Here is a 15,534-nt window from a genome sequence, read left to right as displayed (position 1 = left end):
CCAGGCTGGGTAAGACCGGATGACTTCTGGGGTGATTTCTGAAGTAGGTCACTTGCCAGTCGGTAGGCTTAATGCTGAGGACCGTGGTTCGGAGCCCACGTTCAACTTTAGGCCCAGTTCAGTTAAATCCATAGTTGGTAAAAGGAAACTTTAAAATATATATTAAAAAAATATATATTTACCCATATTTTTAGAATTAAATGCTCATCCGTGCTACATACATAGCTTAATTTCATTTCTGTTTCTGTAATTGATCTCCATTTGTTAACTGATATTTACACTGTAGGCGATGTGAGAAAGTGATTTTATCTTGAGGTTCCTCAAGAATCGCTGATCTATACTTATTATCAATATTGGCCCTTGAAAACTAAAGCTTTAATCACAAATCTTGAAATTAATATATATTTGTTTTGAGGGTTACCATTATATCCACATATTCTAATTCAAATACATAATTGCTAAGAACGATTATGTGCTTCTTATAAGCTAATACACTGTTTTTGACTCTTTTTTTTATTAACCGGAAAATCAACCTACATTAGTATTTCTCTGTTAGTAATATAACATTTTCTGAAATGTTAAATAAATTGTTGTGCATGTAGATTGACGCTTTACTTGGAAGAAGCATATACTTCCTGAACGAAAACAACTTTGACTTAAACTAAACCAAAAGTATTAGCTTGTCGGAAATTATCCTTAAATAACTAGATATTTTTGTACGAATCAATAGTTGGGTCCATTTGGTTATGCGGAATCCAACTATGGACAATTGCTAATCAATGACCAATGTCATCACCATTCAATGGTAACATTAAAAGGTGTAGCATGTCATATTTGTTATTAGAATAGAATGCAAACTGTCAGGTTTAAGTGCTTCAAGAGAGTAGTAGTATACCCCAGTGTACTTATAATTCGTTTAAATATGTGAGATGGATATGAAGCGTCTAACCTAGAACGTTTACTGTTGATCCTATTCTAAAGGCAATGAAAAGGTCTTGAAATAAAATTTCACATTTTATATCAAGTTAACAAGGGCTTAAAACCTAATTAAATTATTTTGAAAGAAAACATAAAATATATTAATTAAAAAAGACTTAAAAAGTATAGGCATTTTAGTCCCACTTTACCAGTTAGAATTTGTTTCTTAGACTTAACTATCTATCTACCTAACTATCTATCTACCTAACTATCGAAGAGCTGTACGATGACCTCGAAATCAAATGGATACACGAAGTGATCCAAGATTTTGCTTTAAAACATGAAATAAGGTTGTTAAACCTTAGCAACTTGGAAGCAATACAGCTACTGAACAACACGCAGCAAATGCTCATCCGTGCTACATACATAGCTTAATTTCATTTCTGTTTCTGTAATTGATCTCCATTTGTTAACTGATATTTACACTGTAGGCGATGTTGCTTGTTTAATGTATAAGTGTATATACTTAACACTAGCTTAAGTAGTTTAGTTTTATTTTAATTTGAGAAATACACACTGCTGTATTAATCCCGTACTCACCTTGCTTGTGTATTAATACAAGTACAACATAACAGTAGTAATAAATTAATTTGTAAATTGAGATAGTACTAAAATTATTTAATATAAGATGTAGTTAATAAAAAAATTTTTAGTTCTGACTCATACATTATACCTACGTCTACTTAAGTTAACGTTTTTTTCCAATTCTTTCAGTTGAGTTAATTTTTAAGCTATTTTAACTTCTTTACAAATAACAAAAGCTTGCAGTTTAGATATATCAATTTCAGTTTATTCCAATTGCTTATAGCAAATATATGAATTTGAGACCCAATAGTGATATCCATTATATTTAAAAGTGATAAAAAACATTTATTAAAAATTACAAGATCTAAATAATTAGCAATTTAAATTGTCTGTGTCTCATTAATGAATGATTTAGATGACATCGTTATTGCTTTATGTAATTCCGAAAATAATTAGAATTTTGTAAAAACATCTTGAGAACATCTTGGTCTTCTATGGACGATTGTTCTCAGTATTAAACCTACCAGTAGAATGGCTGTTCTTTCTATACAGTTCTCCTCTATAGACTAATAAAAAAATATCGATTCCTTTTTCCTTTGGAAGATCCTACCAATGTTTTGACTACCTCGTCATCAAGTTTACTACATGAAAAATTGGTGTCAAGAAAACATATATGATGTATATTTTAATGAAGACAATATCCGGTAGCTTCGACCTAAGCCATTTTTTATTAGTCTTTAAATAACAGAAAATAGCCTTGATTAAGGACATAAAAAACGGACATTTTGTTTTTACTCGCAATATTCACATTTGACTTTTAACTAGCCACCCAAGATTTCATCCAATATTCATATTTAGACGCAGATTGGTGACAAATTAATACTAAATGTCAGGCCCACGATAATTCATTGTTAACCAGAACTTCCATCTATTGTTATAAACGTAACCACGATGATAGTTACGTCATATCGTGCGAAGCAATCAGTTCCTTCTCGACAATTAGCAATGCAAATACACGAAAATGAAAATATATCTTTATTAGTAGTCTTCAATGTATCCTATGTATCACAAAAATATCAGGGGTATTAATAATTATGTTCATATTTAATAACAAATTTGTATGTATCAAAAATAAATGTATATTACACTATCTACTGTAAATTTTAGGTATGTACAATTTGTAACAACGTCTTATTAGAAATTTATATCAGTTGACGTGAAAACTGGTTTCCATTTTAATATCAACACCAACTTCAAGTATTTCTTTATCTTTCTTTGATTCTCTTTGCGAAACATCTTCAGGAGGAATTTCTTCGAGGGGATTCACGTTTTCTTTTGGCGAGTTTAAATGCTCGTTGGTTGAATGATTGCTTCCTTGTAGCGAATTCGAATCCTCGCTGACCACAACGGGTGAATCCGGGGGAATGATGTCTTGTCCGGGATGCATCTCGATCATATGTCTGGACTTTAGATGTCTCTCCAGGTCTCGTCTTCTGACTAGTATTTTACCGCATAGGTCACACCTGAAATAAAACATCCCATTATAAGCATTATGTTCGAACCAATAAAGAATAATTTCATGTTTATATAACGTTTGGCTACTTATTACAATAAATGAATTAGGTTAGATTACTATCGTAAGTGATAACTTAATTTTTTTAAGAAAACCTTTAATTTATGGCAAAACAGTTTCTTTAATATTATTAGATACGCTTAGTATAACTAACATCAACATTTATACGTTTTATAAAAATTCCTGTGGTATGATTTGCTTTAATTTTCTGATTTCCTGTCTATTAGGAAGATAGTTTTATATATATATCGAGGTCACCGTGTAGTTATTTGTTAGTAACGTATGTTGCGTATAGATAAGCATTAGTGCTTAATCGAAAAACTTTATTTTGGCAACGTTGTATTATTAGCTTGATGATTTAGTGCAATCCAATAATACTACATAAGTTCAAAATTATTTTATTATTGACCAAACTCAGTTTATCTCCAAGGCCCCTTTGGTTTCCTAATCATCAGTCAAGTATTTTCCGAATAACTGGTATGTATATCTGTTCATCTTGAGCATGTGAGACGTCCAGGAATATGCACGGCATACTCTTTTTCTTCAAAAACGTTTTTAATAACCGTTGTTATTTTATGGTTTGATTGTTGAATGGTGATTTCGCAATTCAAGCGGTATATTAGTTACAGTTATAAACTTTTAAACTCTTTTAATAGTAATTTCTCAAATAATTTGGATATCGCAAGTAGCAGGAATATAGACCAGCCAAAGGCGACTTCTTCAGTCGATTTTACAGGTATTTAAGCATCACTAGTCTATATTAAAATATTCTGTAACATGTTTTAGCCACATATCAATGTCAATATTAATATTAAATGTCAACATGATTACTGTTTTTCCTGGCAGTTTTTCTCAATAATTCACTAGGAAATATCATCAAATCCTGGAGTTCCTTTAGGATGTGTTTATAATTTAGGAAATTTTTCTGGAGAAACCAGTTTTATAGTTATATGGAGCTGATAGGAAGATGTTGTTTCCATTATAGAGTATATAGAGTAATTCAAATTCTTTTGAAATGTTTGAAGTAAATTTAAACTTTTGGAATATATTGTCTAAATAGTCTAGATCATGAAGTACGGACGTACAGTGTTAGAACGAATCATTGCTGATTAATTAAAATGGGCAACATCATCATCACATCTGTATAATCACAAATTATGTTACATCGAAATTATCACACTGTTAACTAGGTATGAGTATTTTACTTTAGAAATCAATACAAGAGTTCGCTACTAATTGTTTTTCATCTTCAAAAATGTGTTTAGTTCAGTTCATGATGAATAAATTTTATCAACTTTCATAATTCATTATATTTCCATATTCATTATATCCCATTCAACTTTGACTATTATTATTGACTATTTTCTGATAAGAAGGCTCTAAGGGCTACGAATATCTTGTATGTATCAAACCAATTTATTGGGTTATTAGTCATTAGACTATGACTTAAAAATGAATCTTGTGATTAAGTAATAGATTAATTCATCAATAAACAATATGTTTTGCAGTCATTATGAAAGTCAGGTCTCTGTTAATAGTTGTCTTAAAAATCAAAATACTTTCATAAAAAAATTATGTTATAGATTAGATTTTTCCGATCTTTAGTATACCGCAAATTTGATTAAAACATAATAAGAACAATCACTTACTTGTAAGGCGTGTTGCCTTCTGCGTGTAATCTGACATGTTTATTCAAATTACTTGGATCACCAAATGGTCTGTCGCAAAATTTACATTTCAACGGCTTGTAACCGGTATGCGTCCTGATATGTATTTTCAGTCCGTATTTTCTGGAATAGCATTTACCACAATACAAGCAAATGTGTCCCTGTTTTGCCTTTCCTAAACTACTGACCTGTAAAAAATTATAATTTTAATAAACCTCTCTTTTCGTTTATATAATATTTGTTATGCTTTAATGGCTTTAATGGCCACCAAAACACTAGAAAGGATATGACCTAAGTTTTTGCTTTAAAGTTCAGACTGACTATTTTGTCTCATGGTTTTAGTTTAATGGAAATATTAATTGTTTGACGTTGGCTCTAGATGCTATAAATGTTTCAGAATCACAGCTTTGTAATGCCTAATATTAAGCCTATATAGTTTTGAGTTTAATGCAAAATTCATATTTTTATAATGGAATATGGAAATAGGTTTTGTTTATTTGAAAGAAAAAAGGATTTAAAAATGCATGGAACGCCTGTAAGAATTTATGGTAACTCTGTCCCAATTGCTAAATCATATAGCGAATTGTCTCAATGTGCCGTCTTTGTTTTAGATAGTCTAAAAGAACCCGAAAAAAGTAATTGTAGACATTACTCGATTAAAATTCGTGTAAAAACTATGAAGAATTTTCATAATCATTGCAATTTACTGAACAAATATTTTTCTTTAACCTTAAATGAAATTAAACACTAAAATTGGATGAGAAGCAGAGAGATGTCGAAAGACGATCTATAAGAAATTATTATTCTACATCGGATTGTAACTGAGGATGAAAAATTAAGAGTCTACGAAAATTTTAAGAAAAAAACAACCTATTATGTAATGTCTCCTCAACAGTTACCTCAATATGACCTAAATATAGACATGATAGATTGATAATGATTTGACATGATTTGAAGGTAATGCTGTGCATTTAATGTATTTTAATTGGTATACTATAATATGACATGTTACGTTCTGGCGATTTTAAATATGAACAGGCGTGATAAAGTTATGATAAAAATTATTAGTTATATTAAAAATTATTTAGAAAGATTTAAGTGGAATATATTGTCGCACCCACCAAACGCACTGGATATTTTAAAAACATTAGATTAGATTTATATAAGGTTTTTGAAGTAGAATACTTAAACTTACTGTTGGGCAGATTATTGAACTACTAAGGGTAATTTAAAAAAACTAATGACAGCTATTCCTGAAAATTAATTGCAGTTGGAAATAACTAGCAGCCAGCGATGGGCTATACCGAAACTCTTTAACCTACTGGACCAATTTCCAACATTCTTTTTTTATTCAAAAGACAAAAGAGTGCACTTTCGAGGTGGTCCCATTGGAATCACATCACGATCTGATGGGGGAAGAAGTAATTTAATGTAAAAACCATTCGGTTTGCTTTTTGAGCATAAACCTTATGACAAGAGAAGTCGTAGAAACAAACACGGCAGTTATTTGTGTGGTGTAAGGTAACTTAAACCGTAAGGACCTTATACTCATACGCGGATGTCGCGGCTTTGATTCTCAACGGGGGCAGCAACTTGTTTTGTTCTGGTTTAGTTGGAAAATTTGTCAGATCACCTAGACTGGGTAGCGAACCCCGGATTCTGAAGCATTCCTAATTTTTAATGATCGTTCCTTTATTGCTATTTTTCATCATGCGGGCTGCACTTTTAATTGGGCTATCCATTGTAGTACTTAATAAAACAACTGTGTAATTTATTGTGCAAAAAGGAAAAGATAAAATATTTTTGGCAAAAAAATTGAACCGGTTTCAAAAAATAAATAAGGAACTCACTAAAAATTAAAAAATAACCAAACTTAGATTTTTTACACAAAAAAGCGTTTAAAAATAAAATATGTACATATTAATCGTTGTAATATAGAAATAAAAATGAACAAAAAACTTATTTAACCTATCTACTATACGTATTTTATATTCTACTAAATACACACAATTTAGCTTAATATCTACCTAAACCTATTTATGTATTTACATGAAGATGAGACATGAGATTGAAGTCGGTGCCAAGCCCAAACAACACAAAATAATAATAAAATTTTGTGCACCGACTTCAAAATGGTCAGTTGGTTGTAGTTAAAAGAATATTGTAAATAGATAAATAGCTTTAGGTAGGTATTAAGCTAAATTGTGTGAATATAGCAGAATATAAAATACCTGTAGTAAATAGGTTAAATAAGGTTTTTGTGTATTTTTATTTAGTTATTACTACGATTATTATGTACATATGTTATTTTAAAAGGTTTTTGAAGTCGGTTCAATTTTTTGCTGCCGGCTTGGTGGCGCAGTGATAAAGGCGATGGGTGATCCTACTTTTGCGATAGCCGCGGGTTCGAATCCTACTGGGGCATGGTCGTAAATTTATGTTTGTGATTGTCCTAGGCAAGACTGTAAAATCTGACAAGGAAAATGATCCCAGTCACGCCAGTAACCAGGCTGGGTAAGACCGGATGTCTTCTGGGATGATTTCTAAAGTTGGTCACTTGCCAATGGGTAGGCTTTAATGCTGAGGGCCGTGGTTAGGAGCCCCACGTTAAACTGTAGGTCCAGTCCAGATAAACCCATAGTTGGTAAAAGGAGACTTTAAAATATATAAAAAATAACCTTTTTGTTAAAAAATTTTAAAAAAATTAAAAATTTTTTTGCTGCTAATATTTTATTTATCGATTCATTTTGTTGTGATTTAAATGCATTTCTAACCAAAAACTATAGTGTAGTATTGTACAGAAACGAGCATTGATTTGAATTAATTTAAATTTTTTAAATTTGTTTTTAGAATGTATTTTGTATTTCCGATAGCCCGTAAACTTTGATCTTTTTTTTTGTCAATTTGTTCGTGATATTTATTTAATTTTACAATTCTTATCGATCGAATCATTAAGGCTTTTTGACATTTCTAGGAAACATCGATTCAACTGCATTTCGGAGTTTAATTCAGAAAATCGATCGTTATCTACTATTTCGCTGTTAGTTTTATAAAACCACGAATCTTCTATATTTGTATTATATATAAATATGGATAAAACCGCGATGGTTTTCTTTGAATTAAAATTATCAGTTAGAAAACATTGCATATGTTATTGTTATTTAAATTATAGTTGATAATCATTGTAACATTACCGTTATATAAAAATTGATCTAGCAGGTCAATTGAAAAGTTTGTGGCCTGACACATAGATGGCGATACCAGAACTAAATCTATATATAGTCAGCCCCAACTCCCAAAAGATGCGTGTAGAAATTTGACAGCTGTTTAATTTTTGTTAATTATAGCATTTTGAGTAAAGCAACTTTTGTTATTGTGAGAAAAATGGATAAAAAGGAATTTCGCGTGTTGGTAAAATATTGCATTTTGAAGGGAAAAAATACAGTTGAAGCAAAAACTTGGCTTGATGCCGAGTTTCCGGACACTGCTTCAGGAAAATCAATCATCAAGGATATGCTAAGTTTAAACGTGGTGCAATGAGTTGTTACCGACGAAAACATTAAAAAATCTACAAAATGATTTTGAATGACCGTAAATTGAAATTTAATGAAATAGCGGACACTCTAAAGACATCAACTGAACATGTACATCATATTATTCACGAATATTTGGGTATGAGAAGGCTCTGTGCAAAGTGGGTGTCGCGCGAGCTCACTTTTAACCAAAGCAACGACGAATTGATGATTCGGAGCAGTAGTTGAAGATGATTAGTCGTAATAAATCTGAGTTTTTGCGTCGATATGTGACAATGGATGAAACATGGCTCCATCATTTCACTCTGTAGTCCAATTGACAGTCATCCGAGTGGACTGCACACGATGAACCTACTACAAAGCGTAGGTAAATGCAACAGTCGGCTGGCAGGTTTATGGTGCCTGTATTTTGATATACGCATGGAATAATTTTCATTCAATACCTTGAAAAACAAAGGACAATCAACAGCGACTATTAAATAGCGTTATTAGACCGTTTGAAGGATGAAATCGCCGAAAAATGACCGCATTTGAAGAAAAAGATGTGTTTCTGCACCAAAATAATGCACCGTATCAAAAATCCATGAATTGGGCTTCGAATTGATTTCTTATCCACCGTATTATCCAGATCTGCCCCCAGCGTCTATTTCCTGTTCTCAGATCTCAAAAGAATGCTCGATGGGAAGAAATTTTCGTCGAATGAAGAGGTGATCGCCGAAACTGAGGCCTATTTTGAAGCAAAGGACATATCATACCACCAAAATGGCATCGAAAAGTTGGAGGGTCGCTATAATCAGTGTATCACCCTTAAAGCGAATTATTTTGAATAAAAAAAACTAATTTTGCCAAAAAATGTGTTTTACTATGGTTACCTGTTATATTTAATTAAATGATAACAAAATACCAGATAATTTTTACAGATTACTTACCAGGCTTTCTATTTGGGCATCGTCATTACAGGATTGATGACTCTGGGCCAACTGTTGACTTTGCATCAGATTCCTATGAAGTTGTACTACATCACTGTCGAACGTAATGGGCCATATGGTTGGCATATCTGTTATTCTATGATCAAGAACGACAGGGCTTCTATTCACTGCGGGTTTCTCTTTCCTGTTCATAAAAAATTTGTTTGAAATAAGCGTTCGACCTTACCGCAGTAGTAATCTTACTTGAATGGTTTAAAAGCTGATGAAGACTCTGCATAGGGCCGATACAGTTCTTTGTTGGTGGCCTGGTATTGCTGCCCAGCGATGGTCAAATCTAGAGCGTCTTTCTGCCGGCATTTCTGAATGTCCGGATTTAAAATTAAATCGAAGGGACTGCTTTTTATATCCTCGTTTGGTGGAGACTGATTCTCTTTCATTAATGATGCCAGACGGGCCCATAACGAGGATATGGGGAATTTTCCACATGCTAGAGTTATATGTAACTTTAACGGATTCGGCGATTCATATAAAGTTGAGCATCGTAGACAAACGTACTTTTTTTGACCTAAAAAGTATAATATAAATTATAAATGCGGTTTATGGAATAAATCGTTAAACTGAGACATTTACAATCTGTTTACAGGTGTAAATAGCAAGAAAACCGACGACTCTCATTGAGAGCATATACAAATGCGTCTCATTTATGAATTTGAATCAAGGGTATGCTTGAAGCTCAAAATATCATTTCATTGTGTAAAAAAATTATGTTTGAGTTCTAAAGAAAAGGGCTGGCTAAGAGTCGTTTTTATTTGTACCGACATAATTCTATATCAATTCTATTTAAATATATAAATTTATTTTCATATACGTTATATTAAATGAGGATTCTTTTTACATTAATATATCTATATTTTGGGAAATGCATACTGATGTATTAGTCCCATACATCTTGCTTGTATATTAGTGCAAGTACAACAGAACAATAGTAATAAATTAATTTGTGAATTAAGATTGTACTAAGCGTATCGAATATAAGATGTAATTAATTAAAAAAATTAATATATCTACACGAAATTAGCAAAACTAGTTTTGGATATTTAATTTAAAGGTCTAAAATTTATATTGTAATGAATTTTGACTCATTTTAAAATATATGATTTATTGTTTTACAAAACCGTGGTTTATATTATTTATAAATATGGATAAAACCGCGATATTTTTTTATAATAAAAAACATTTAATTATGCAATGAGATTTATTCAATATGTTCAGTGCTGATCAAGTAGAATACTGGAAACCAACGAAACAGACAAACGGATGTGCATTTATATATTAAATATCTTCAAAAGAATTCAGTGAGAAGGATAAGAACATCAGTAGCTTCAATATGATCAACAAGTATTTTAGTAGGACGTAGGAAAATAAACTCCACTACAGTTTTCGAAATACTCTATATTTCTCTTTCGATAATACTTGTATCATCTCAAAATATTCTAAAGAAATTGACGTAAAATATTTACTAAAACTGAATTTATATTTCTAGTCTTTTACTTTGAATCAGTCAGAATCATAATGATGAGGATAATATATGATGAGCACATTTTTGTCTCGGGTCTTAATAAAAATAACGAAAAGCTGCAGATTACGCAGGAATGAGACCGCAGTCTTTCCAAATATTGTTCTTGTGATTAGATAGACTTGACGACGATGATCTTATGATCTTGGCTGTAGTAGATTTTTCAAGTGACAGGATGGGAAACCAGTAAACATCCCATTATAGAAATATCTGCACATCAAGAATCTTGTATGGTTATCCGCCATTTATTCAATTATATAAATTTATAATTAATTAAACTGGAAATTAAACTGTTTTTCTATGTTCCATTTATAGGTAATTTAATTTTTAATGCTTGATTTTATTTGTAAATCTTATTGAATGCAATTTACTTTAATGCTATTGTCATAGTTATTGTAATGTAACTGGATTTGTATATGACAATTTAATATTTTTAAAAAAAGTCCGCAGCCGGTAGGATTCGAACCTACGCTCCCAGAGGGAATCTGATTTCGAGTCAGACGCCTTAACCACTCGGCCACGACTGCTATGATCATAGCAAACACATATGCATTAAATAAACAAAACCTTATATTTTACCTTGAATATTCGAAGGGATTAAAAACACCACTTGAAGCATCGCTAGTATGTCTTCGGAAAACCAAAGTAACAGTTCCTGACCGGCCGAGATTGGTCTCACAACTTGCAAAACTAACTTCGGCAACGGTCCGCTTCGGATATTGGTGTAGATTCTAACATTTTAAAAGAAATATTTTATAATCATATTTATTGTGGTGAACACACTTTAACTCGTACCTGTAAGATGGTTGAAGCTTCAATTGAATGTTGTACGAGTGGCAGTCCTCTGAGAGTCGTATCGCTCGGAGCCAGTGGATAGGTTGTGTCCAAGTTTCCTTTGAGCTTTTGTCCAAATCTAACGTACCAAATGATGTAACATCCACTGATACCTAGTTATATAACATATATGTTTAACGTCTACGTAATTTATATAAAACTCTATAGAACAATATAATAAGTATAATGAGTGTATAGATACGTAAATGGATATGTACCTGTTGTATATCAATTTTACCAACTAAAGTTGAGGGATCAATAGGCACTGTCATAGTGCCTTGTGGGATGGACGAATTAGCGATCACTCTTCCCGGAACTAGAAGATCAGCAGCTGCAACTCCAGTTAAGGAAGAATCAGGTGTAGTGATCATGCGCTTGCCAGTACTGTCACCAGCATGCGTTGACGGATGTACCAACGAACTTATTGGTAATAATAAATTGGGACAGACGTAACCGCTCCTTGCTTGTTGATAACTATCCATTTTTAAAATCATATAAACCAATTAAACCGGGAAATAGTCAACCGTGACTCTTCCTTCGATGCCGCGAGTGTGTCCTTAAGATCAAGCGACGATTGATCGGAAATCGACCGAGACAACAACCACCCGCAGAAGATTTTTCAACTGGTGGTGAGCGCAAACGGTGGTGTCACTAAACTTTTCGCGAACTTCTCGACGTTTCTTCCCTTTTTTGACACAACACCCTGCTGAGTTGACAAGGTGTTTCCGCGGTGATCACTCGTAATTGTTTGGTGGTTTCGGGTTGAAACTGCTGGGGGTTGGGACGGTCTTCCAGGGGGTGGATCATGGTCGATCACCATCCCCCACCTCGCAGGAGGGTCACGGTTGTTGTCGACACCCCGTATATAACGCATCCTGCGGCATCGATATAGTGGTCGCGGGTTGGTTTGATGGACCGTTTCTGATTAGGACAGAGCCGGACTTTATTTTTTTACTTTTTATTTGTATCGTTTTATTATCAATTAAATTATTTTATGAATTTTCTTATATTGTTTCTAAATTTTTAGATTTTATTAAGTATATTCCTTAGAATAATTGGTACATAACAGAAAATATAAGTATATTAACAAATCAATAAATTTCCGGTATATTTTTTCATATTTACATATTTTACTTGAGTTTTGAAGGATTAATTCAGTATATTAGATGCTTTTTACCATTTTAATCCATCGAAAGAAAGTTTTTTGTTTTTACTAATAAACAATATTTTCGTCTGTTGTTATGTTGACGTTGGATTTTGGTCATGCTCAAATTCTCATCCAAGATTGTAAGTACGCTGTCTTCTGGTATCTTTTAATCCTTTATCTTTTTTATTTATCTCATGCAACTATGTTTTACAATTGTCACTATCATCCTACTGTTTGTTTTATTTTTTTCCAAATAATTACGGATTACTAACACACCCAATTCTTTTTTATACATTGTTTTATTGTAATTGTAACACATTGTATTTTGTGTGTTAACTAGTAGTTGTTAAAAAATTTATGGTCTGACTGATATATATATCATGATTATTATAATTTTTGGATTGATATGTTTTACCGGAGAGTTATTGATATGATGACATACTATAATATGATAAGTAATTATATAGAGATTATATAGGTGATTATAAACTGGAAAATTTTACACTAAGTAGAAGTAACTTGGAATAAAAAATTGAGCCCTTTTTTAAATATTTTAAGTCTCCTTTTTACCAACGAGGGTTCTACAGTTTAACGTGGGCTCCGAACCACGGTCCTCAGCATTAAGCCTACCAACTGTCCAGTGATCAACTTAGAGATCATCCCAGAAGACATCCGATCTTACCCAGCCTGGTTATTGGTGTGACGGGGATGGATCGGATTTTTCACTGTTGCCTAAAGACATTTACAGTTACAATCACAAACATAAAATACATCCATGCCCCATCACGATTAGAAACTGCGACTATCGCTACAGTTGGAGGACCGTCCCGTCGCCTTAACCACGGCGCCAACGAAGCCGGCTCAATTGAACCCTTGTTGGTAAATTAGTTTAAGATAACTTTTGTGAAAACTTATATAAGATTACTTGATAGTACATATATACAGTTGCTAATTAAACTGGAAAATAATACGAAAGTACTAGGTCTATAAATTAGTTTATATATATTTTAAATTAAAGCTCTATTGTGAAAGATCGGTAAAATATATTTTAATCAAAGATTTGTCCATCAAAAGCCTGTAATTTTTCCTTTCTATCAGGCAATTTACAGATTCCATCTCGAAATAATGTATGTGTCTTCTGAAGCTATCCATAAATCTAGCCATTTTTGGTATAATATATATTCCTCCCATATATATTCACATGTCGGAACTAGTAGTGATCAGAAAGATCAAGGTTTGGGGAATACGGTTGGTGGAATAGCACTTTCCATTTTAATATTTCCAAATATGCAACGGCTTTGCAATATATGGTCGAGCGTTGCCATGCTGATTTTCTCCCAGGGCTAAGCTCAAACGCATCAATTGTAGTCGATATCGATTCCCTTTAATGGTTTAGCAGCTTATATTATACCGCATCAAGCTAATCCCGCCAAATACAGAGCATTCTCTTGAAGCCATAGATATTCGTATTCGCCGTTGATGACCAGGTGGTCTCCATTTTTTTTTCGCTTTAGATTATCGTAATGAATCCACTTTTCATCACCAGTGATAACACGATGCAAAAAACCTTTTCGATTTTGCCGTTAAAGGAGTATTTTACACAGAACCATATGTTTTTCAATTCAAACGGTACGAAATATCCAAGCTTTTGGATAATTCCCATGTTCTTCAGACGATTAGAAATAGTTTCTGGTGCTATTCCCATCATGATCGCGTTCATCATCGGGATCATCATAGAGTAGTGCCTTTAAATCCTCGCCTTCAATTTTATGTGTCTGTCCAGAGCGTTCTTCGGTTTCATCAGATTTAACATGTCAAAATCAATATTCACATACTGAAATCGATTGAGCGTGGTTGCCGTAAGCTTCACGCAGCATTCGATGACCTTCGGCTGCCTTTTCCTTAAAATTGAAGTAAAAAGAAGAATCTTACTGCAAATGCGATTTACTCAAAATGTATGAAATACAATAAGAATTACGTTGTGACCTCAATACATTAAACAAACAACAGTCAAAGGAAGATGACTGAAAGGAGAATTTGAAGCAATGTTCGATCAAAATTTATTTTTTAAAGTTTTATTTACGATGATATTGTATTATCTCCTTCAAGGCAAAGAAAACAAATGGTTTTTGCATTCTAATCAGGGCGATAAGAAGTCGCAAATCCAATCAAAACCCACAAATAAAATAATGTAATCTTGTAACATGATCACATTTTCTTTTGTTCGCCAAAGGTTGTATATTTTAGTATTATATCATGTATACATCTTTTGTGATCTAACGAGAATTCCAACTTCAGACAACTTCAAAAGATTTGTCGTTTTTCAAACAGAATTTAAATTTGACAGCAAATATAATAATCTGCACAATTGGGTTTTCATCATATTTAAACTGTATTATTTGTAATATTTTAAAGTTTTTTTAAAATATATTTTAAAGTCTCCTTTTACTAACTATGGGTTTATCTGGACTGGGCCTAAAGTTTAACTTGGGCTCTGAATCACGGTTCTCAGCATTAAGCCTACCGACTGGCGAGCGACCAACTTTAGAAATCATCCCAGAAGACATTCGGTCCTCCCAGCCTGGTTACTAGCGTGACTGGGATCATTTTCCTCGTCGGATTTTACACTCTTAAAATTTGTGAATGTTCTCACAAATTTTAAAGAATCACAAACATAAATTTACGACCATGCCCCAGCAGGATTCGAACCCGCGGCTATCGTAACAGTAGCAGGACCGTCCACCTTTACCACTGCTCCACCAAGCCGGCAAA

The 15,534-nt window shown here is 32.7% G+C and overlaps 1 protein-coding gene and 1 non-coding gene across 2 annotated transcripts; both read right to left on the bottom strand.

Moving 5' to 3' along the window:
* Window positions 1-2,570: 2,570 nt before the first annotated feature.
* Window positions 2,571-12,246, bottom strand: Prdm13 (PR/SET domain 13). Its single transcript, XM_076398946.1, has 7 exons — window positions 11,834-12,246; window positions 11,577-11,728; window positions 11,361-11,512; window positions 9,449-9,770; window positions 9,206-9,389; window positions 4,726-4,931; window positions 2,571-3,026 (listed from the first exon to the last, which is right to left on the bottom strand). The coding sequence occupies exons 1-7, from the start codon at window positions 12,107-12,109 to the stop codon at window positions 2,711-2,713; spliced, it is 1,608 nt and encodes a 535-aa protein (XP_076255061.1). The 5' UTR covers window positions 12,110-12,246; the 3' UTR covers window positions 2,571-2,710.
* Window positions 11,227-11,308, bottom strand: TRNAS-CGA (transfer RNA serine (anticodon CGA)). Its single transcript has one exon. It is a non-coding gene; the product is annotated as a tRNA-Ser (tRNA).
* Window positions 12,247-15,534: the final 3,288 nt, after the last annotated feature.

This window comes from Rhynchophorus ferrugineus, unplaced genomic scaffold, assembly GCF_030347505.1.
Source record: "Rhynchophorus ferrugineus isolate W39M unplaced genomic scaffold, kcgeb_rfMv2 rfM3, whole genome shotgun sequence".
Lineage (NCBI taxonomy): Eukaryota > Metazoa > Arthropoda > Insecta > Coleoptera > Curculionidae > Rhynchophorus > Rhynchophorus ferrugineus.
Note: the sequence above shows the minus strand (reverse complement) of the source record. Positions and strands in the feature narration are given on the sequence as shown.

Excerpts from the sequence above, each read along its gene's own strand:
- Prdm13 (XM_076398946.1), bottom strand. The coding sequence starts at position 12,109 with ATGATTTTAAAAATGGATAGTTATCAACAAGCAAGGAGCGGTTACGTC. Across the intron at positions 9,771-11,360 it reads AATCCCTTCGAATATTCAAG|GTCAAAAAAAGTACGTTTGT; the intron begins GTAAAATATAAG and ends TATACTTTTTAG. Across the intron at positions 9,390-9,448 it reads TCAGCTTTTAAACCATTCAA|GAAAGAGAAACCCGCAGTGA; the intron begins GTAAGATTACTA and ends TTTTATGAACAG.